Source organism: Osmia lignaria, chromosome 8, assembly GCF_051020975.1.
Source record: "Osmia lignaria lignaria isolate PbOS001 chromosome 8, iyOsmLign1, whole genome shotgun sequence".
Classification (NCBI taxonomy): Eukaryota; Metazoa; Arthropoda; class Insecta; order Hymenoptera; family Megachilidae; genus Osmia; species Osmia lignaria.
Window position 1 is genome coordinate 13,220,807 of NC_135039.1, and position 23,370 is coordinate 13,244,176.

The 23,370-nt window shown below is 43.3% G+C and overlaps 1 protein-coding gene and 1 long non-coding RNA gene across 6 annotated transcripts in view; one reads left to right on the forward strand and one right to left on the reverse strand.

The window, feature by feature from the left end:
* mmd (disintegrin and metalloproteinase domain-containing protein mind-meld) overlaps nucleotides 1-22,396 on the forward strand; it is a 48,160-nt gene extending 25,764 nt beyond the window's left edge. The window contains exons 3-25 of one of the 4 annotated variants that reach the window (XM_034329582.2): nucleotides 3,000-3,148; nucleotides 3,237-3,293; nucleotides 3,360-3,463; nucleotides 3,631-3,700; nucleotides 3,764-3,910; nucleotides 5,305-5,508; nucleotides 5,876-5,950; nucleotides 6,025-6,197; nucleotides 6,259-6,428; nucleotides 6,491-6,654; nucleotides 7,488-7,655; nucleotides 7,936-8,240; nucleotides 8,310-8,423; nucleotides 8,493-8,574; nucleotides 8,856-8,951; nucleotides 9,023-9,185; nucleotides 12,121-12,259; nucleotides 14,144-14,287; nucleotides 15,277-15,348; nucleotides 17,014-17,150; nucleotides 18,841-19,300; nucleotides 20,203-20,391; nucleotides 21,575-22,396. In XM_034329582.2, coding sequence (XP_034185473.1) covers nucleotides 3,000-3,148; nucleotides 3,237-3,293; nucleotides 3,360-3,463; nucleotides 3,631-3,700; nucleotides 3,764-3,910; nucleotides 5,305-5,508; nucleotides 5,876-5,950; nucleotides 6,025-6,197; nucleotides 6,259-6,428; nucleotides 6,491-6,654; nucleotides 7,488-7,655; nucleotides 7,936-8,240; nucleotides 8,310-8,423; nucleotides 8,493-8,574; nucleotides 8,856-8,951; nucleotides 9,023-9,185; nucleotides 12,121-12,259; nucleotides 14,144-14,287; nucleotides 15,277-15,348; nucleotides 17,014-17,150; nucleotides 18,841-19,300; nucleotides 20,203-20,391; nucleotides 21,575-22,166 — 3,974 coding nt within the window. In that variant the 3' untranslated portion in view covers nucleotides 22,167-22,396. The remainder of the gene's footprint in view (nucleotides 1-2,999; nucleotides 3,149-3,236; nucleotides 3,294-3,359; nucleotides 3,464-3,630; nucleotides 3,701-3,763; nucleotides 3,911-5,304; nucleotides 5,509-5,875; nucleotides 5,951-6,024; nucleotides 6,198-6,258; nucleotides 6,429-6,490; nucleotides 6,655-7,487; nucleotides 7,656-7,935; nucleotides 8,241-8,309; nucleotides 8,424-8,492; nucleotides 8,575-8,855; nucleotides 8,952-9,022; nucleotides 9,186-12,120; nucleotides 12,260-14,143; nucleotides 14,288-15,276; nucleotides 15,349-17,013; nucleotides 17,151-18,840; nucleotides 19,301-20,202; nucleotides 20,392-21,574) is intronic. The other 3 variants (XM_034329583.2, XM_034329585.2, XM_034329584.2) reach the window with 3 other exon arrangements.
* On the reverse strand, nucleotides 19,294-23,348 carry LOC117606746 (uncharacterized). 2 transcript variants are annotated; one of them, XR_013062517.1, is made up of 6 exons: nucleotides 23,067-23,205; nucleotides 22,748-22,983; nucleotides 22,506-22,676; nucleotides 20,240-20,623; nucleotides 19,995-20,081; nucleotides 19,294-19,895 (listed from the first exon to the last, which is right to left on the reverse strand). It is a non-coding gene; the product is annotated as an uncharacterized LOC117606746 (long non-coding RNA). The 2 variants fall into 2 exon arrangements; XR_013062516.1 differs by lacking the exons at nucleotides 19,294-19,895; nucleotides 19,995-20,081; nucleotides 23,067-23,205 and adding an exon at nucleotides 23,255-23,348 and having other exon boundaries at nucleotides 20,385-20,623; nucleotides 22,748-22,913.
* Between the last annotated feature and the right edge of the window lie 22 nt (nucleotides 23,349-23,370).

Genomic DNA, 23,370 nt, shown 5'->3' on the forward strand with positions numbered 1-23,370 from the left:
CATTCTTCTTCCTCCTTTGTATTCATGCTATCGTGGAAATTATAGGAGAGTGGGGGTAAAATTCGGGTACCCGAGTCTCAATCGGGTAATTACGGGTACCCGAGTCTCAATCGGGTAATGACGGGTACCCGAATCTCAATCGGGTAATGACGGGTACCCGAGTCTCGAGTCGGGTAATATCGGGTACCCGAATAAATTTGCATGTTAAACAAACTTTCAGAGTGTCGTCCGAATTTAATAAAATTTTAGGACCCCAATGGGACAAATTTTCGGGTACCCGCACTATAAAAAATGAAAAATAATTTTGCATATAAAAAATGAATCATTGATTATCGTACCTTATACCTTGGTATATTAAGGGCTTAAGAACAACTGGAATAGAAGAATCGTGAAAATCTGGTTTGCGATCGCGTCGAACTACACAACGGGAGGGAGGAGACCGCATTGCAGCACTTCCCTGGTAAACTCGATCTACGGTTACATCTAGTTCTCGGACGGGCCGAGAATGGTTTATTGTTAAGTCAACAGCGGTGATTGGCTGGAAACACGAAACTTAAATTGGGTTAAATTTTAGACGAGAGGACGACGCAACGAGCCGTATAAATCGGGCCGATGATGGAACCGATCGCGATTGCGCGATCGTCAAAATCTTTTCCACCCTCGTCGAACCTATGCGAATCAGGGGGTGGAAAGCTCGTCGACTTTTGAAAGGCGCTGTATCTCGTTGGTATTTCGAGGCGCACAATTTTCTTTTGTTTAACGAGGCTGCCCGCATGTTTCTTTCGTTTCCACGGGACAATCCCGTTTGACGTCCCGCGAGGGGGGAAAAAGTGTACGGATTTAAATTGCAAACGAGCGCCTAAAAGGAAAACCTTCTCGCAAGCGTTTCCCAAGAAAATTAATATTCATCCCGGTATTTCGTTACACTTGTAGCTGACCGAATGGACGGGGTCGGTGGAAGGGCGCGGGGGCCGGAGGGTGTCGCGGGTGTCGAAAAGTAAATTCGCCATGAATTTCGTCGGCCGCGAAACGGGATGTAATAACCTGTCGTGTAGCTTCAATTAATCGCGATTCCCGGTTCCGAGTAGTCGCGCGTCGCGGCTTTGCACGAGCAAACGTACGTAACAGGCAACGACGATAAACTGCCTGCCAGCTTGACAACCTCGTGAACAGCCGAGCTTAATCGGTTACTACCGCTTCTGAAAATTCAATTCACCGGCTGCGTCTCCTTGGCTACGCGGTCTGCAAATCGCGTCTCGACGAGGAAGTACGGAGAAAGAAATACCTACTCACCGACGAAAGGCTCGAAAAATATATCACGATGGAAATTCTATTTGGATTTTTGTTGAAAATATTAGAAAAAAAATTTAGGGTACGCGGGCACCCCATCGTCGGGTCGGATCGGGTAATGGCCAGTACCCGAAAATTTCGGGTACTCGAACCTCGGGTCGGGTAATGGCCAGTACCCGAAAATTTCGAGTACTCGAATCTCGGGTCGGGTAATGCCCGATATCCAAAATTTCGGGTACCCGAACCTCGGGTCGGGTAATGGCCAGTATCCGAAAATTTCGGGTACTCGAACCTCGGGTCGGGTAACGGCCAGTACCCGAAAATTTCGAGTACTCGAATCTCGGGTCGGGTAATGGCCAGTACCCGAACCTCGGGTCGGGTAATGCCCGATATCCAAAATTTCGAGTACCCGAACCTCGGGTCGGGTAATGGCCAGTATCCGAAAATTTCGGGTACTCGAACCTCGGATCGGGTAATGGCCAGTACCCGAAAATTTCGAGTACTCGAATCTCGGGTCGGGTAATGGCCAATACCCGAACCTCGGGTCGGGTAATGCCCGATATCCAAAATTTCGGGTACCCGAACCTCGGGTCGGGTAATGGCCAGTATCCGAAAATTTCGAGTACTCGAATCTCGGGTCGGGTAATGGCCAATACCCGAAATTTCGGGTACCCGAAAAAATTTTCCCCGACCCGAATGTTCGGATTCCCGGACCACCTTGCGATCTAAACCTAAATGATAAATGATCGAGGAAAACACGAGCTTCCCCGTGTCCGTTTGATTAGCTTCATTGAATTTTATCAGGAATTCCGTGCACTCGTAGGTGGAGAACGTTAACGCGATGTTACGGGTTAGTAGCAACAGATTAGCATAACTGCTATCGCAACCGTTTCCTCGGCTAAACGACGCCCATATCCCGGCCGTAGCTAAACGCAATTTCGTCAACAGGTGTTACGAACCGACCTACGGCTAAACCTTCTTTTTCTCGTTCGGAAATTGAAAGCGAAACGCGGGCGGTTGAATCGTTTAACCGTGTCGACCGAACGAAAATAGTGGCAGTAAAATGAAAAAAGAAAAAAAAAAAAAAAAGATAGGACGGAGATTGAAACCGTGTGTACAGGGGTACTCGATTCGAGTGACAGTGCCGGCACGACGCGTGATAATTCATTACACGACGACGTCTTGTCGCGTTGAAAGAGGCACGGGCACAGAGGGGGTGGAAACGGGGACGGGAGGGAGGGGAAGCGTGGCAAGTAATTATCCATACACTTCATTTTGAATGGGTCGGGTTAAATCGGGCAAAGCCCCGGACACTCGATAAGAGGGTAAACTAGATGCTACACGCTTCGAGGAGGCCCTTCACTGATTATCTCGACTCATTCGCAGCTGGGTGACACGGGAACCGGTTTACCAGGGGAACCGAGCGAAAGGAGCAAAGTTAACGTTCGACGCGATCTGCTAATTGCACTCGGTCCGAGGAGACTTTGATTCCTCTTCGAGCGAACCCTTGTCACCTACGATACGTTCGCGAAGGGATCAAAGTGAAAACATATTCGATCGTTACCTGCATTTTGTTTCGTCCCGCGAGGGATTTCCATGATCGGCAGTGACGGTTCTTCGTCCGTCGAGACAAAGGCGGCAGAGATGACATTAGAGATCGAAAGAGACGGAATCGGCACGTATCGATTGAACGGGGAAATTGATTTCAGGTGAGGTCGAACGACTACTACGAGAATATCGACAGAACCAAGAGCTAGTACGAAATATCGGGGCCCATTTCTATCAGATCATCTATCCAGTACAATTACGGCATCACGAGAAAATGGGGATATCCACGAGAGAAGTCAGCGTATCCAAGGTAATTTGATTTATCCGAAAGTTCGGCTACGGGGATGGAGAAGATAAGATCGATCGTTGATCGAGGAAAAATTTTCTCACGTTTCTAGTTTCCTCAAAGAGGATACGGAGAGGGTGGATATCAAAATTCGAGAGGCAGAATGAAAGTAAGTCGAACGATTAACGGAGAAAGGGGGAAGCGTTCGAAAACGCTTAACCAGACGTAACGATAGTTTCCTTCGATTTTCAATTTTCAGACGGGGAGACATTTTCATCGGACGTCCCTTTTGATCAAGGCCTTTAATCATAAATTTCGCCTAGATTTAGAATTAAATACGTAAGTGACAGCATGACGAGAACGTAATCAGGTTTCTCGAGATACGAAGATCCTTTTTATGTGTACGCTTTTACCTTCCGTCCGTCTCCTGTCCGCTTCTTATCCGCTCGTAACTTACCATACCCTGTCTCGAGGGTGTGCTTGATCGAGGCGATTCTGTGTTACAGGCAACTTCTAGCTCCGAATATTATGCAAAAAGACTATTTAGCCGACGGCGTGGAACAAAGTTCAAAACAGGTAACGGAAATGTTTCGAATCAACGTCTGGGAGTTTATCGTTTTACTTTCAACTATTTTTCAGGAGATAGAGCATTGCTACTATCACGGCACCGTGAGGGATTATCCAGGAGCTAGCGCTGCTTTTCACACGTGTAACGGTGTCAGCGGTGTTATTCATTTAGGCAACGAGACATTCGTCATTCATCCATTTTATGGCGGCGATCTATCGGTCAGTTTAACTGTTCCTGAGAGATTTTACTATTATTTTTCAATTTGAAAATTCGGGTACCCGGGTACCCGGGTCTCGGATCGGGTAATAATCGGGCGCGCTCGAGTAATGATTGGATCCGATGGAATTTCGAAAATTTGCCCGTCACATTTTCTTCGGGTACCCGGGTACCCGGGCCTCGGGTCGGGTAATAATCGGGTGCGCTCGAGTAATGATCGGGTCCGGTGGGATTTCGAAAATTTGCCCGTCATATTTTCTTCGGGTACCCGGGTACCCGGGTCTCGGGTCGAGTAATAATCGGGTGCGCTCGAGTAATGATCGGATCCGGTGGGATTTCGAAAATTTGCCCGTCAGATTTTCTTCGGGTACCCGGGTGTCCGGGTCTCGGGTCGGGTAATAGTCGGGCGCGCTCGAGTAATGATCGGGTCCGGTGGGATTTCGAAAATTTGCCCGATATATTTTGGAAGCCGAATACCCGAATTTTCCAAATTATTAATCTAGAAACTTCAATTCGTAAATTTATCATCTAATTAGTTTTAACATGTCTGACCATATATGTCCAATTCCACTGAACCAATCAACACGTTAACACGTACCATGTATATTCGATACATCTACCCGATACACTTGTTACCTCCGGTTAAAAAAATACGATTTTTCACTGAATACTGACTGAAAACGATTTAAAGGGTTAACGAATAGCAGGAGAAATAATCTGTCTGGCGTTCGGGCGAAAAAACGTGGAATCAAAGAGGTACTTTGTTGAAGCGAATCCTGTGAAGCCGTTTCGAGGACTGCAAACACGTCGCGTTCTTTGAATCCATTTCGGTTTCGTCGCCGCGACAGACGAACCGAGAGGATCGCGTTAAGCAGATTCGTCTGGTAAATCGGTACGTTTGTTCGGCACAGCTGTTCGTACGCGCTAGTTAGACCGGAACTGATGCCAGACTCGGAATCACCGAGCCAGGGTTAATTTCTTACGAGCCTCGCGACGAATTTCCTCTAGCCGAGGATCGTCCTCGTCTTGTTTGCTCGTCGAGAAAACCAGGTCGTCGTTGAATATCGAAACGCGTCGAGGTTGGTTTGGAAATTTTGTAACCGGCTGCGTCCTCCGCGAAACAGGACCAGTCAAGTGGAGACGTTGTTTTTCTATGCATGAGCTGCGCCCTCGTTATTATTCATGAAAACGTCTCGAGGTAACAACGGGGCGAAGAAAAGGAAAGTAGAATCTCGCGTGTCCCTTGGGCTATCGTTCATTTAGAATCGTGGGATAATAATTAAGAAGAAAAATGATAGGGACTTCCCTTAATCGAGTAGAGATAGAACAAGGCGGCGTTAAAAGCGGGCATCGAGCTCCTCGGTGAATGTTAACTATATGCAGACCTCTCTTTTAGCAGAAACATCCTCACGTTATATTTGAAGCTCGAACAAAGGCTAACAAAGGCTGCGCTAACTTGGGGAACCTTGAGTGGCGTGCGAAGAGCCGCCGGCAGAAGCATGTTCTGGGGCTATCGGAGACCCCTTCCGATCGATACAAGAGAGACGTCCGTGAAACAACCAAATACATCGAAACTGCCATCATTATCGATAAGGCTATGGTATAGTAATTTTATTCCTCGCCATCTCCTTTTATCCCGAGGGCAATGCTATCGTATCGCTTCGTTCCCCTATCGTTCCCCCGGTAGTCGATAAACGGAAGTTACGCGAGTGCCAATCATCGGCATAATCGTTAAGAGCAAAGAGCCGTCCGGGTCGTTTACGAAGTTTCGTGGCAGCCGAACGTCTGGGAAACTCCCTGGTACGTTCCTCGACATACCGATTCAACGATAATCGTTATCGAACCTTTAAACGAATCGATACGATCCTTCCCGGTGTCGTAAATAAAAGATCGGTTCACGATCGAACGAGACACGGACACAGAGTTAAGGATAAATGAAAGGAAACGTTCTTTTTCCCTGTGTTCAGTTCGAGAAGAGGAACGGTAGCACCAGAGCGGAGGTTGTTCACGATGCCATCCAAGTCGCCAATATCGCGGATTTGGTGAGGACCGTTAATTAACCCGATCGAGGTACCTGGATCTGATCGAAGTTAATCGTATCCTTTCACTTTTGCAGTATTTCCGTACGTTAAACACTAGAGTCTCAGTCACATACATCGAAACCTGGCAGAGCACCAACCAGGCGGACATCAGCAAGGGTATGGACATCAGCATCGCTCTGCGGAATTTAAACGACTACACGGTACGAAGGATGTACCAGGTGGACGAAGATACTACCCAACTTCTCACGTAAGTATTCTGATAGACGGATTATTGATTGGTTTATAAAATATCCCTACGTTCCATTCAGGGGTGAAATATTCGCGGGTGGAGAATTGGGGATGGCCGAGTATCTGACCATCTGCAAACAGAAAGCCGTAGGAATCAGCGTCGATTTGAACGTGTACGAACCTCATCTGTTGGCCGGCACTATGGCTCACATGATTGGACACAATATCGGCATGGCTCATGACGATAGAAGTTAGTTTCGATTTTGATTATACGATTTATCAGATTTGGGAAACGTTGGAATGATTTTTCAGGGAGCGAATGCATCTGCCGCGACTGGCACGGGTGCATCATGGCTCAGTCGATCGTCGGATTGGAAAACGTTCAACCGTACAAGTTTTCCGAGTGTAGTAAAATGGATTACATAGATTCGTTGAGAGCCGGCAAGGGGTTTTGTCTTCTTAACAAACCGAACGAGGTAAGTAGGAGGAAAGGGGCGGTAAGAGGATCGCGGCGAAACGAACCGCGAACTGCTTTTCAAGCTGGCGGGAAAGTAAATTAGCGAATAGCTGGAGGGGGATTCTGACTTAATTTCTTGTTCTGATTCTAAAGAGTATTTCCTAGTAGCGATAAGGCCCGATCCGGTGCGATTTGAGCCGACTCGAGGCAACCCGACCCCATTCGACCTCGCCCGAAGCGATCCGACTCAACGCGATCCTCACCCGACTCCACTCGAGTCGACCCGACACGATTCTTATCCGACTTCCCCCCACCTCGCCCAAACCGGTCCGACTCGACGCGATCCTTGCCCGACCTAACCCGACCCCACCCGAATCGATCCGACCCAACGCGATCCTTACCCGACCCCACTCGAGTCGATCCGATTCTTATCCGACTTCCCCCCACCTCGTCCAAACCGGTCCGACTCGACGCGATCCTTGCCCGACCTAACCCGACCCCACCCGAATCGATCCGACCCAACGCGATCCTTACCCGACCGCACTCGAGTCGATCCGATTCTTATCCGACTTCCCCCCACCTCGCCCAAACCGGTCCGACTCGACGCGATCCTTGCCCGACCTAACCCGACCCCACCCGAATCGATCCGACCCAACGCGATCCTTACCCGACCCCACTCGAGTCGATCCGATTCTTATCCGACTTCCCCCCACCTCGCCCAAACCGGTCCGACTCGACGCGATCCTTGCCCGACCTAACCCGACCCAACCCAACCCAACTCCTCCCCACCCTCGATCCAATACACCTAACTTACTCTAAATATCGCTTTTTGCTTCCTTTCTATGGCGACAGGTGGAAATGAGGACATCTTGCGGGAACAAGGTGATCGACGACGACGAGGAATGCGACTGCGGCTCGATCGACGAATGCCCCAAGATCGACCCTTGCTGCGATCCAATCACCTGCAAGCTCACCTCCGAAGCGGAATGCGCGAGCGGTCCTTGCTGCAGCAATTGCAAGGTAAAATACTGAAGAAATTCTTAGGATACGTGACAGGGGAATCTTTCCTGCTTCGTCACATCCCTAATCCCACGATTCGCTTAACCGTCGGCTCCGGAGCCCCGGTTCTATCGGCAAAGAATCTTGGAACGTGCCGAACGTACCTGCTGCGAAAGATGTACGTGCTCGATAACGAGAAATACAATAAACGCGTGGATATACGATGAAAAAAGATCTTTCCATTCGAGTGTAAATAGAGAGAAAGGTTTAACCCGACCTGGTATTTTCTGTAAAAATGCAGTTGCTGAAACGGGGCGTGGTGTGCCGGGATTCGACGAACGAGTGCGACCTGCCGGAAGTATGTTCCGGCGAGTCGGGCCAATGTCCCGTGGACGTTTACAAGAAAAACGGTATACCTTGCTCGAACGATCAAGGATACTGTTTCAACGGCGAGTGCCCGGCGTTGGATCTACAATGCGATCAAATCTGGGGATACGGTGGCGTGGTTGCCGACAAACAGTGCTTCGAGCAATTTAATTCCAAGGGCTCGCTGACTGGACACTGCGGCACCGACGCTTCCGGTCACTACATTAAATGCGAGCCAGAGTGAGTAAACTGAATTACGTTCGACCGATGGTTCCGACCGACACGATCGATTCTCCCCTCGTTCCTTAGGAACGTCCGTTGCGGCTCGCTTCAGTGCCAACAGGGTAGCAAACAGCCGGTGATGGGCGGTATGGATCATTCGAGGACCATCATCTCGATAAAGGGGAAAGAATACGAGTGCAAGTAAGCGGTACCCTTACGTTTCCAATTAAAATCGAATTAATTAAACCAATTATGTGTTTCGAATGAAAGATCGACCACTGGGAAGGTGGAGGGATCGGAGATGCCGCGAATGGGGTTGGTTCGCGACGGCACATCGTGCGGCGACAATTTGGTAAGTTTCGTTATGATCTCCCTATCCGTGGTTAATTAAACGAAACTCCGTGCCAGTTTTCGGCTACGATACCCGGACGCGGATTCGTCGTCGCTATAAAACGGATTATGCAAAGTCGACAGGGGGGGAACCGTGTATACCGTGTTAGCCGGTGGCACAGCGAGCAAACAAATCTGTTTACCTTCGATCTATATACGTGTCGTTGGGCTTAGTAAAACGAGCGCGAATTGAACGCGGAGGAAAGTTTGTCAAACGGTTTCGGTAACTTGCCGGTGTTCCAGATTTGCGTGAACCAGACCTGCACCAGTCGATTCCCGCTCATAGACAAAGAACACTGTCCCAGCAATCACAACAACAACGAGTGCTCGGGAAATGGCGTAAGTAGATGAATAATCATGTTTCTCGATAAATGGTACCGGTTGATAATAACAGGGAATTATTCTGACAGGTTTGCACAAACGCGAACAAATGTTACTGCTATCCAGGATGGAGCGGACCGGATTGCTCCATCGTGCAGGAAATACCGACTCACCCGCCCACTACGTCTAGCACCGAATCATCGGGTAAAAATAGTACTGATCCTAAATTGGTGAAGAAAGAGACCCCCTACGGTAAGTTCTGATTCGTTAACGACCGTCCAATTTTCCACGATTGACGAGCGAGAAATCGAAGCTACTCCGCTTCCATTTCTTACAGACCGAATAATTTAGCGATAGATTATAGATTATGATACTATTTGCGCATAATAATCGCACGGTACGGTGGGGAAGCTTGCCGAACGCGATATCTCTGCGCGACGGACCAGGGAGAAGCGCCTTAATGGACTTAAAAAATAAATACAAATTCTTCCTTTATTTTAAAACAATGGTGATAATGGTAAAATAAAAACGTTACTCGCCCCCCTCCCAGAGATATCCTAAACTAAACAAAGCCAAGTCTGATTAATGATCGACCAGTTCTACTGATTCAGCGATATTCTACCGTGCCCTGTGATCTTTTAAGACAGACATTCTTTCGATCATTCGGACGTGATTCGCAATGAGACGAATATTTCCCCGTCGGGATAGCCGCCTGATTATTTGGGGCCATACCAACAGCTGTGCACATATGATTCGATGTGTTCTCCGTACATACGTATATATATATAAGACGGGTAGATAAGCTTACCTATCTTCACTTTCGACTCCAACCGAGAAATAAATCGTACCCCTCGTTAGGCTGAAATGCTTTGTTCCTGCTTTCGAGCGAAATCGATCACGAGAACATCGTCGATGGGAGTTTCCTTCGAATCGTAATCTATTTCGTTCGTGACGAGCGATGCGATTTGTCATTGAATTTCGTTTTTCGACCAAGCTTACGCGGTCCAAGGGAATCTAACAGGAATGCATCAAAAATTTTTGAAATAAATTTCGGGGGTCCCCTAAGGGTAAATACACCCCTGGAACCGGGGGATGGTTGAATAGAGAATAGAAACCGCGTAATCTTGGCACCGTTGCGTTTCAGGGACGATGTTGGGAACGGAATATGTTCGCAATCTTTTCAGGGATACTTCGGCTCGTGAAAGAGTTTTTCTTTTTTTTTTTTTTTCTTTTTTGAAAAAATTGTAGCATTTCGTCCTTGAAAAGATTACGATGGGAAGAGGATCGTACGAGATCCAAACACGCGGATTAAGTCGTACGATCTGGACACGCGTAGGTTACGAAATAATTGGTCGTTTCAGAAGCAACTAACAACACTCTTAGCACCGGAGCGATGGTATTAATCCTGGTCGGTGTGGTGAAAGCAGTCTTCATTTGTTTTGCACTAATGGCTATTTGCTACAGGTACAGTAGCAAAATAAAAGTTGTTGAGTGGATTCGAGCAACGCCTGTGTCGTTGTCAAGTAATACGTGGCTAGCTGGATGATGAGGCATCGCACGCGGCCATCAATTGCTCTCATAATATTGATTCATCTTAGCCTACTTACTCGATGTTCGTTTATGTATATATATATATATATATATATACGTGAATATTATATGCGTACATCTTATACATATATATATATTTATATACAGGGTGGGCCATGTAAGTGTTTCAGCTGATAACTGAAAAAAATGTCAAAGGAGAAAAATAAATGGTTTGAAAAGTACTGAAAAAAAAAGAAGAACTACTTATACTTTTTTAGACAGAACTAACAGGGGAATCAATCTGTGCAAAAAAAAAATATGCAATTGTTAATTACACGTGCACTGTTTGCATTTAAAAAAATCTAAGGTCCTACGAATGTTGTACTCTTCGAACCATTTATTTTTCTCCTTTGGCATTTTTTTATAAATGCGTTAATAACGGAGTTATCACCTGGAATAGGTGCATGGCTCACCCTGTGTATACATGTATACAGGGTGTCGTGTAACCGATTGCTGTTTTTCTATGCTAAGAAATTAATTAGAAACACGATTTGAAGATATATTTTTTGATGGGTGTCCCGAATCTCGGGTCGGGTAGGGCCGGTTAGTATCGGGTAGGATCGGGTAATCCCAATTAATATTCCCTTGTAATAACTTAATTAACATTTTTTCTGATTAACTCGAGGTTGGTCAATCAGAGTTACAAGACAGCCTGTATATCCTAATGTTTCTTCGATGGTGTGCTCTGAATGTGCTCGTGCTCGCATAGCGCGTTTTGAATGATCACGATGATCGTGACTATGCTGCACGAGCGAGACGGATCTATACTGTCGCACACCGAGGGACGAGGAGCGGGTTAAATATACCAGGAATCCCACGAATTTCAATGAAAGTCGCAACGACGCGAACGCTGCATCGTCCCTTAGAGTGTACGATACCAAAACGCCAATGTGCCAGCTGCTTGTATGCCCAATAAAAGCATGAACGAGGCTAATTAGAGTGAGACTAAAAAAAGAAGAAAAAAAAAATAATACATCGTCCCTTCGTACCGTTCGCGACAAATGAGAATATCTATAAAAGGAAAGACGAATGAAAATCGGTTAAAAATCGGTTGAAAATCGGTTGAAAATCGGTTGAAAATCGGTTGAAAATCGACCTCCGCCCGCAACTCGAGACCACGGATGCTCGATTTGCGACGACGGAAATACCAAGAAAATATATAATACACATATCCTTAGTAATACAGAATCTAACAGTGTCATATATCTAAACTAAGGGAACGTAAAATAATGGTTCGCACCGATCGTATCGAGGAGATTTTACCGATCGATCGATGTTCCGTACCATTGATGAAAAAGAAAAAAATAGAAACATTGAAAAATACGTCTATATATGTATATGTATATGTGCTGATTCTGGCTTCTCTGTTTCTTGTCTGTTTCTGTCTGTCACTGCCATCTCTGTCTGTCTGCATGCTGTGGGACGCTCGGATACGAAAATATAAATCATCCTTGTACAATGGTACCACTACTCGATCATCTTGATACGAAACATTTGGATATCAAACTATATATTTACGCGACCCACCCCGACGACGACGGCGATAATAAATACGATGTAACTAACTAACTAAAACTAACACGTCTGATCGTCACAGAGAACTACCACGGCTCTAACACTGTATTTTTAGTTGGTATGCTCATGTCGGTGGTAGGGGGTGTTTTCATAGTATTTGCTCTGATGGCTCTCTGCTACAGGTCAGTCGTAGTACATAAAAACTACTCCCTCTGTCTCAGGTTAGTGTGCAGAAACATACACGTAGAAGAAATTTTTTTTCCTATTGCTTATATATGTATATATATATGCACATATGTACATATATATATAAAAAAAAGAATTGTACCTATAAATCACGTTTCACGGCTGGTACATACATATATATTTACATGTATATCTTTAGAGTCCGTATTCGTATTTATTTATTTATTTATTGGCTTACTTGTGTATATTCACTTTTTCTACGTTCCGTCTACTTATTTCTTATTTTCTATCTGTCTCTATCTCGCTCTATCTCTCTCTCTGTATTATCTATTTTCATCGAATCGGTGGAAAAAGAAAAGAAAAAGAAAAATGCGCAATGAACTGGCAATAAATTATTTTTTTTTTTTTTTTTTTTTTTTTTTTTTTTTTTTCGCAACGAAACCTTCTCAAGGTTTCGAACACCGATAACTCGTCGCAACGAACAGAGACGTCGGAGTTTCAGCTGATCGAAAGGAAATCCGCCGGCTATTTCCGGGACAACTGATCGTTGCTACGATTATGCACATGCAGCTTTGGGCAAAAACGTGAATCCGATCGCTTTCGCAAAATCGGCTGTGAAAAGTATCAGCGGCTTCAGCATATTTCGCGATCAAAGTCGCCGGGTGACCAACTGGCGATTATTAAACCCCTTCGCTTGCTACCTTGCACAATTAAGCGAAATTTCAATCGATTGCGCGAGGTGACAGCAGGGTGATAGAGAAAGAGCTTTGGCTATCGAACGCGCTTCGAAATAATTTCTCTCTCTGTCTATCGTTTCATTTTGAAGTTAACATGTTTGGTTGTCACGGGTACTGCAGTGGAAGGCGATACCACACGAGCGGCTGTAAGGCCAGCTGCGGGTGTACCATTCGAATGGTTATCTCTTTTCGTTCTAATGCATGCCCACACGATTCCTTAATTGAGCCCTGTAGTTGCGCCAGCTTCGCTAGCTTCTACCATCCCATGGAAATTATCGATACACGTACGCACGGTAGATCCCGGTTTCATCTATCTTTGAACTCCGATCAAATCTCGGGGTTCATTGTTGAAAGCTATCTAGGAACAATGGAAGCATATAAGGGGACGTACCGTGCATACCTGTAGTAAAATATCGCACACCACTATGCAGGGTGTTCCATGAAGATATATGAAAAAATATGAGGAAAAATGGTGATTTAAAGATTTTAAAGTCAGCGTCATTTTTTTTGTTTTTTTTATGGAATTGGGTAGTTTGCTATATGTCAATCGAAGCGTCTTTTTATTCTCTATAAAAAAGTACTGGGGTACCTGGGTCGAAAATTGATCGATTCGAAAGATATTCCAGGGATATCTTTTTAATTAATTAATTTTCAATCAAAGTACTTCAGTAATTTTTGTAGAGAATAAAAATACGCAGCGATTGATGTGAAGAGAAGTTCAAAATTTTCCAAAAAATTTGGCAAATTTGGAAAGCCTCTCTCCTTAAGATATCTTTTAAACCAATCAGTTTTCAATTAAAGTACTTCAGTAATTTTTGTAGAGAATAAAAATATACAGCAATCGATGTCAAGAGAAGAAATTCAAAAAATAAATTTTTGCAAACTGGAGAGCTTTTAAATTAATCAATTTTCAAGCAAAGTATCTTGATACTTTTTTGTAGCAAATAATAAAATGCCAAAAAAATTGCAGAATTGCATGGGACACCCTGTAGTTTCACAGAGGGACGACTACGATTCCTTCCGAATCGATAAGATTCCAAAATCGATGAACGATTAATTAAATTCGTTCGGAGTCTCCCTCCCTCCGCCAGCTTGCATGCGCTTCGAAATTTTCACAAGTTTTATTCTCTGGTTGTACGTACCGCGAGCCTCGCACCCTCGTAATCGGCGAATTTCTCGCAGAAGGAAGAGCACCGTCCAGAAGTACGATCAACCGTACGGGAAGAAAGCACCGCAGAAGAGTTACAGCGAGAACCATCGTCCGGAACACGCGATCCTGGACGACGTGAACAAGATCCTAACGTCGAACAGTATGCCTAATTACAGGTATGACGTAAATCTCGTAGCATAATCATCGATCGATCAAGGCTAGATACACGTGGTCGCGTTCGTTAGATCCGATCGACATAAAATTCTTGTCTCTCGTTTCTCTGTTAACTAAATGCTGCTTGGTAACAAAATAAAAGCAGAGAATCGAGAAAGGAGATTCTAAATTGTCGTTCTAAAACGAAGACGAAAGATTGAAATTAAAAAAGAAAAAAATTTTTTTTTTCCTTAAATACTGCTTTTAAGAAACAATCTAGGGAAGACCCCTGCAGCTAGTGTTTGAAAAATATGAATAAAGGATCCATTAACGATCGCCAAAAGACACATATCGCTTCTACTTATTATACATTGGTTATTCCATTAATGTTTTGCGTTACACGAATTCATGTCACACGACATTCATTCGACATCTACAGAATCATTCGACGATTCAGCGTTGCTTTAACCGGCTGCAAGATAAAGTTTCTTCACTTTAGACGCGTTCGATCGATCGGATAGGTGGTTATCTATCAGCGACGTGTCATCTTCTTCGTCGTTCGACGGAACTCGGGGAATCTTACTCGATATTTCGCTTTCTCAAAGCGGCAAAGAATTCCTTTAATATCGCCAGCTCGGAAAGTGGAAGCGGAAATTTCTATCGTAGAAATAAAGTCCGGATACATTCCGTTACGCAATCCGCCCGAGGAATTTCGCTTTCCGAGCGACGAAAGATTTGAAAATTGATAGAAATTCATTTTCCGAAAATAAACGCGAACGACGGACCAGGAAGACGCCCCGTCGTAGTTTTACCGAGAACACCATCCTAGACTGCTTTTTAACCCTTTCTGGTCGGTACACTGGTATTATTTTTCTTTTCCTTCTCTGTGCTGTGCGTTTTCTTTCTCTTTCTTTTTTTTTTTTCTTCTTTTCAAGGAATTCGTTGAAACTAACCGCAAAGGGTTAAACACTCGTGAGATAGCCGCGGCATGCCTATATTAGTATATTTCTAGCCGCAGCGACAACCAGCGCGTGGTGTTTCGATCCCCGAATAACGTCACCACCGCAGACGGGCCAAGACTCAAGTAAGTCTCATGTGTCTCGCCGTTATGTCACCATAGTTGATCGATCGATTGAAAAACTCAGTACACTAACCCAATCGTCAACGAAGCAGGCCAGCTTTATTATTTCGCTTAACGCTTTGACGGTCGGTATAATACTTCGATCGATTTCAAATAACCGAAGTGCAAACCTTTGAGACCAGCGTATCCTTCATTTCTCTTCGTTTTCTTATTTCGTTTTTATTTCGCTGCCCTGCCTCGTTTCGCTATCTCCAAGAGACCAAATATGGTTCCGTTCGTAGCACGAAGAAAGATATCACCTAGGAACGCGTAGCTCTGTCCTCGTTGAAGGAAATATCTTTCGCGTGCGATGACCGACACTGTACACTTACACCCCCGCAGAGGAAACCGCGCATACGTACACTCGCGGGCAAAAGGCTTCCCTGGGGAAAATGACGATATGGGGGGAAAAAAGGAATTTTCAAAAATCAGTGATATGATTTTTAATTATTAATTATTTCCACGCGATAGGGCCAGATCTCTATAATTGTCATTCTCCTAGGGAATGCCTTTGGGAAACGTTGCAACATTCCTGGGGAAGAATGTCTTGACCGCGAGTGTACAGTGCGCGATAAGACACGATAAAACGAGAATCAATTTGTAAACGTGACACTGTTTAAGAGCACTTGTTGATGAGGAATGCAGCAGTAGCGATTTATATACATATATTCGGTACAAATCGAAGCAAGTACAAAGAGGAATTCACGGTTTCTGTTATCAGTGATAACGAAACTTCCTGCACTTTTCTGTTTCCTTTTCCTTTTTATCTTACTTACTTTCTTTACTTTTCGTTCCTTCATTCGTCGAGATATCTCAGATGATTTTCTGTTGGAAAGAGAACAAAGTCCGAGAGAATTTTTTAGTATCGCATAACGGCACGATGCATTTGGCCCAATGTTGTTCAAGCAACGTCCTAGGTGGGCATATTTCGATTATTTTCTACGAACAACTTGAATTTGTTGTTACATTCGTATACTCGTATCACCCATTCGTTCCGACGAATTAACAGACTTCATTTTATCGCAAACATACGATTTCATTATGTTTCTTTGATCTTCTTTTTCTTGATTTCGTTATTCTTTCGCCAGTTCATTGATCGTGTTACATTTCACGAAAATTTTTCCATATTTCATCGTATGTCTGACACAAACACGCTGCGGTCCAGTAGACGTGAAGGGAATGCATGAGTAGAAGTAATCTTAAGCCACCACGATTTGATTTCTTCACTCTGGGCACCGTATTGCATGATGAGTTTTATTTCGAATGCACCTCGACCGATGCATGATTCCTATGTTTCTTTCGTAGAAATTCCATTTTGCAAAACAATCAAAATACTGTGTTGACAAATTGTCAGGTGAAAAGTACACGAAATCGTCGTTCACTCTTGATAGTTGCACTCGGGGATCAAGCTGCGCTTCTTACGATAAAATATGCGAAAGGAGCTTCTTACTCCTTTAAAATATCGACTGACCATCCCATTGTTATAAAATTTAGAAATTTAAAAATTTGGAAATAAACGAAGTAAAAAGACAGCTGTGAACGTCGAGTGTGTACGATAAATTTCAAAATCTTCCTTCGAGCTATCAGACGAATACCGAATGGTTTTCTTTTTTCCATCCACATTTGCAGGGATCACAGATCGCAGGCGAAGAGGCTTGCTATAAACGAGGTGGACGCGGTTACGAGCGCAGAGGAAGCGGTCTCTTTCATTGATCTACCGAACCATCCCACGAAGAAGGGAATTTTAAAGAAACACCCTGATTACGGTATCGTAACGACTAATTAGAAACAAGTGACCGGGTCACCCGCGAAATGCACCTCGAAGGAAGGTGCAACAGCTCGAACGGGTCATTGAGACCCAAACTTATAAAATAATAAATATACAAAGATATTAGCTCAAAATTAAATTAAAGAATTTCATATGTTAGTAGAATAATTTCTAAAGGAACAATGTAAAATTTAAGAAATGAGACTCTCTCCATGGTCCGCCATTCAAAAGTTAATCAAATCGACCATTTACCTAACACGCGATATGAATAGCCTAAAGTCAAATTAAAATATAATTTAAAAATTAAAGAATAACAGTATAAAATTTAGAAAATGAAAATGATATGAAATTAGGCCTCTCTCCATGGTCCGCCATCTAAAAGTTAATCAAATCGACCATTTACCTAACACGCGATATGAATACCCTAAAGTCAAATTAAAATATAATTTAAAAATTAAAGAATAACAGTATAAAATTTAGAAAATGAAAATGATATGAAATTAGGCCTCTCTCCATGGTCCGCCATCTAAAAGTTAATCAAATCAATCATTTACCTAACACGCGATACGAATAGCCTAAAGTCAAATTAAAATATGATTTAAAAATGAAAGAATAACAGTATAAAATTTAGAAAATGAAAATGATATGAAATTAGGCCTCTCTCCATGGTCCGCCATCCAAAAGTTAATCAAATCAATCATTTACCTAACACGCGATACGAGTACCCTAAAGTCAAATTAAAATATAATTATAAAATGAAAGAATAACAGTATAAAATTTAGAAAATGAAAATGATATGAAATTAGGCCTCTCTCCATGGTCCGCCATCCAAAAGTTAATCAAATCGACCATATACCTAACACGCGATATGAATAGCCTAAACTCAAATTAAAATATAATTTAAAAATTAAAGAATAACAGTATAAAATTTAGAAAATGAAAATGATATGAAATTAGGCCTCTCTCCATGGTCCGCCATCTAAAAGTTAATCAAATCGACCATTTACCTAACACGCGATATGAATACCCTAAAGTCAAATTAAAATATAATTTAAAAATTAAAGAATAACAGTATAAAATTTAGAAAATGAAAATGATATGAAATTAGGCCTCTCTCCATGGTCCGCCATCTAAAAGTTAATCAAATCAATCATTTACCTAACACGCGATACGAATAGCCTAAAGTCAAATTAAAATATGATTTAAAAATGAAAGAATAACAGTATAAAATTTAGAAAATGAAAATGATATGAAATTAGGCCTCTCTCCATGGTCCGCCATCCAAAAGTTAATCAAATCAATCATTTACCTAACACGCGATACGAGTACCCTAAAGTCAAATTAAAATATAATTATAAAATGAAAGAATAACAGTATAAAATTTAGAAAATGAAAATGATATGAAATTAGGCCTCTCTCCATGGTCCGTCATCTAAAAGTTAATCAAATCAATCATTTACCTAACACGCGATACGAATAGCCTAAAGTCAAATTAAAATATAATTATAAAATTAAAGAACAACAGTATAAAATTTAGAAAATGAAAATGATATGAAATCTCTCTCCATGGTCCGCCACCCGAAAATTTTCAAATCGAGCTGTTCGCATCGACCTTTTGCCATTTACCCAACACGCGATTAAAGAGGGAAAAATATTGAATTTGTTAATGAAACTGACTATCCTAACAGGTATCGAAGGAGGCACGGTGGTCGAATTGGAACGCACGTTGGACCGATTGAACGGCTACCACGAGGGTATCATCGAGGCGTTGAGGAACGCGGAGAGTCATCGTGAATTGTCGGGACCACCGTTGGTCAACAGGAATTTGATCGACCAGGAGGCACTGCACAAACCCCTGTCGGAATGCAGTTACCCGGACCCTTATCGCAAAGGTCTCGATCGACAGGAGCACATGGAGAACCAAGCGGACGAGGAGGACGAGGAGGAAGAGGAGGAGGAAGAGGACGAGAGCATGCTGCCGTGCGGTACGATTCGCATACGAAATCTCGAGGACATAATAAAACAACTGGAGCGTCACACAACACGGAACATAAGTCGTTGCAACTCCGACGACATCCGGATGTCCGAGAGCGAGGCCGATCGCCACTACAGAATAGATTCGTCCGTTTGTAGCGAGTCGTCCCAAGGGTAAGAACTGATGCGAAATAAGCGCTTCCGGCCTGCTTAAGTTTAACTTTTATCGACGTTCTCATCCGCTTCTACCGTTCTCGATCGTCGTACTTTTCGCAAAGCTTTCGATCGCGGCCGAGTTTAACCCTTCCATCTTCGTTTAATCTCGGCCGCGATGAACACGTTACATCGGTTATCAGGCGTATATCAATTCGGCGTTACGGTAATCGATTAAATCGGTCCATTCTATCCGATAATTTCTTTTTTTTTTTCATTCGCTCTACTTAATCGATCAAACATCTTATACACGCTGGCACAAACTCATCACTGTTACATCTACTACTACTCTTATTATTATTACTGTTATCGTTGCTTACCTTTTTTCTTCTCTCGCCAATTCGTTTTGTATCTTGTGCTTCCATACTTGCGCATATTTACAGCTGTCGGACTGGGTGAACCGGACGGTTTTTCGTTAACAGTCGTAGTAATTAGCGTAGTTACCAGCCGTACTATTCTCGATATAATCCACCAGCATCGTCGACCGCGGGTACGTTTCACGATTGAACACATGCAGAGTCTGTTTATACCGTGTCCCTTTGACAATCGGCTTCAACTGGATCGATGGAATAAGAGAGCGTGTTTACAACGTGCCAACTCGTTTCATTTATCATATTTACATAATGTTGCTTGTGTTTCTTTGTTCCAACCTTACCCCTGTCTCTCGACGTACCAATGAAACGCCGAAAGCCCGCGTCCATCTATTTCTCCATGTTATCTTTCCATCGCCCGTTCGGGTAACCTGCAATAGAAATTAGGTGTCAGAGAGCTTAGGACGGCAACGAGGCGGCGACGAAAGAATGTTAAATCGCGTGACCGAAAGCTGAGAAATTTTAAAGAAACTTATACGATTTCCTACGTAGAAGCAGAAGGTGTAGCCGCGCCCGTGACGATACCTACGGTAGATATTGTCAGCCATCGTCTCGAAGTCCTTACGGCACCCATCAGCTCGTTCAACACCCCCATCAAATGCACAAGGAGGAGGATATCTATGAAACTGCCGACCCTGACAGAGGCTCAAATACTAGGGGTGAAACGCCCGATAGTGAAAGGTATCGCTGATTCTTTCAATACGAAACAAAAACGGGCTTAGTAGTTAAAGAGAGAGAGACGTTTTAAAACGTGGTAGTGATATATATCGTGGTTTCACGTTCGATCAAAAGATCTCTACGTCGAATTCCTGAAAATTATTCCCCATCGATGATAGTTACTCGCTTCTCCCAACGAATTCAAGCGTGCCGCGATTAGTGTTGGGAATTCGACGATCTCTCCTCGGCTTGATGTCTGAAAGCAAAGAAAGATAAATTAATACATTCCCATCACTATAGTGTACGCGTATTCAGATAAGGATCGGTGCATGTCCGGAGGAAAGCGACGAGGAGCATCGAGAAAAGAAACGAAAACGCGCATCCCCAAACGTCGATACGGAATATAAATAGACTCGGCATATACTCCTTGTCTCCTTTCGACAAATATTCGATAGTCCAATTTTTTTACCGAGTTTCCACCAGAATGAGCGAACCGTACCGACAAAAATTCAACACATCAACTTTTTCGCATGCAACTTATTATACTGTTTTAGCTGCTTGTGTGCGATGCGCTGTGAATGTGCTGCAACAACAAACGCGCGTGGACAGGTGTTTCTTTCAGCGTAACACGGTGGCGATAGTGGAAACTTGAGCGGGAACCGCGGCCGACGTCGAAACGAAACGCTAGAAGCAATACGCAGCTAGTTCTGTTTTATGAGAATGAATTTAATTAACCGGCAATCTCCGTATACGGAGAGGAATGATATGCGGTTTACGACGCGCTAGAACGATCCGCACTTATCCTTATCTGAAGGTTTCCTTTCCTATTTTTCAAATTACGGAAGTGTGATGATACCGTTCGTAGCCGCAATTGCAAGGCTTCGCACGTGCGCAATGGTTTAGAAAAGCTTTCTATGTACGTAACACGTTAAACACCCGGTCGGGTACGTGTACGCGTTATCGTTCATTCGGTTGACGGAGTTTTATTAAACACGGATAACGCGTGCACGTACGGCCACGCATTTAGATAGATTGTATTAGGGACACCGGGCGTAACCCAGCCCGAGAAGGTAAGTAATTGATGAAGGGGAGGGGGATATAACGATTAGAGAAGCTAGAGATACCGAAGATAGCGTTGGTCCGCGTATGCAGCATTAGTGGTCGTGGAATAGATCCAATGGGCTCGTGTAATCTTGTTATTTTCTAGTGATGCATTTATTCAAGCTCAACAACAACTAGCCCGATGGACGAGTGAGGACGGAGTGCAACACCGGCCACCGCAGCAGCCGCCGCCGCCCCCGCCTCCACCGCCGCCACCAGCAATGACCGGTGGTACGGTGCCGTTACTGCAACGCCGTCAGTCTCAACGAGATTACCGTCAGCAACAACAACAGCAGCACCATCACCACCATCAGTCGCAGCCACTGCAGCAGCAGTCGTCGCAACAACAGCATCAACATCATCAACAAGAACAACAACAACAACAACACCAACTGCCGGTGGAACAACTGCCAATACAGCAGCGCGGCTATTATCCATCCCCGCTCCACACTGACAACGGTCTCGACAACGACGAGACTGAAAATGCTCAATCCCACCAAAAACAAATGCTCCCCGACGTTCGTGGAATCGATGTTAATCACTTGCCTAATATTAACAAATGCCCACTAGACGATAACTTTAGTCTAGATTGTAACATAAATAATGGTTCCCTTAAAGAATTAAATACCAACAACACTAGTGATAACGAAAATACTGCCCTATTGCCCCCTTCGCATTTTCCTGAGTACAAGCATTGATAATTATTAATCGATGACAGATAGTGTCCATAAAACATAGTGGTGTGATTTAATCTTGAACTCGCATTTTATACTGAATAGTGTAAATAACGATAAACTATTGATCGCAACATCAAGAACAACAAGAACAACAGCAAACAGGTATTAAATTATAATGAATTAAAATAATCTATATGAAATGTTTATTAATAAACATTAGTAAAGCGATTTACTCAAAGAAACGTGTGGCTGTTGTTTTTATACACCCTGATGCATAATATACCTGATTACGTTGTAAATTAGCTCCCGTTACGTTTCAAAAGTACCCCCATTGTTTCAAGAATATCGTGCAATACTTACATTCAATATGGCGGCTATTGGGACGCGCCAAATCGCGAATACATTCTTCCATCTTGAGTCATACTTCTGATAAAATTCTTTCCTTTTAACTTCGTATGTATTTCTGTGCTCTTGCGGAAAATTCTTCGATATCGTTAGGAAAGTAATATTTGCTTTTCCATAGTTTTTTATCTGAAATCGAATCGAACACGTTACGTTAACACGAAGAGGGAATTAGTGAACAATTGATATTCAGTACTCACCGTATATTGTCGAATTTTCGTTGAATTATACTAATGCTTGCGATTCGATACTCTCTGACACTTTCTAGATTTCTTTTATTCTTCCCGACTCTTCCTGATTCTTCCAGCATCCTCCAGCTCTTCCCGCTTTCTCGATTCTCTTCAAAACTTTTCCTCTTCGAGAGTACTATCGAAGGCAAATCGAGATTTAGGAATCGTAGATGGCGTCCTCCGACGTACGCAACCAACTTCACGGTCTTCAAGATTCAATTTATTTACCAAATATCATTTGACTTAACTCAAACTGTATATTATTTTGTATTAATTTATATAATAATACCAATAATAATGATGATGATGATGAAAGTAGATGTTAAAGTAAAATATAAATCACGCTCCTGTCCTTATCCTTTTATAAGCATACTTTATATTTTCGCATCGAAAGATTAGAAAATTTACTTCCTCTACCGCGTACCAATGAACCAATGTCTTCGATATTAAAAAACTTTACAGCCAACAATTTTTTACCTTGATAATAATGTTTACCGATAACAATAAATGTTTCAATAATCGGGTCTCCCCCACTAAATACTGTTCTGAAGTTAGTATATCTTCGTCTCATGATTATAGTAGGTGCAATGCGA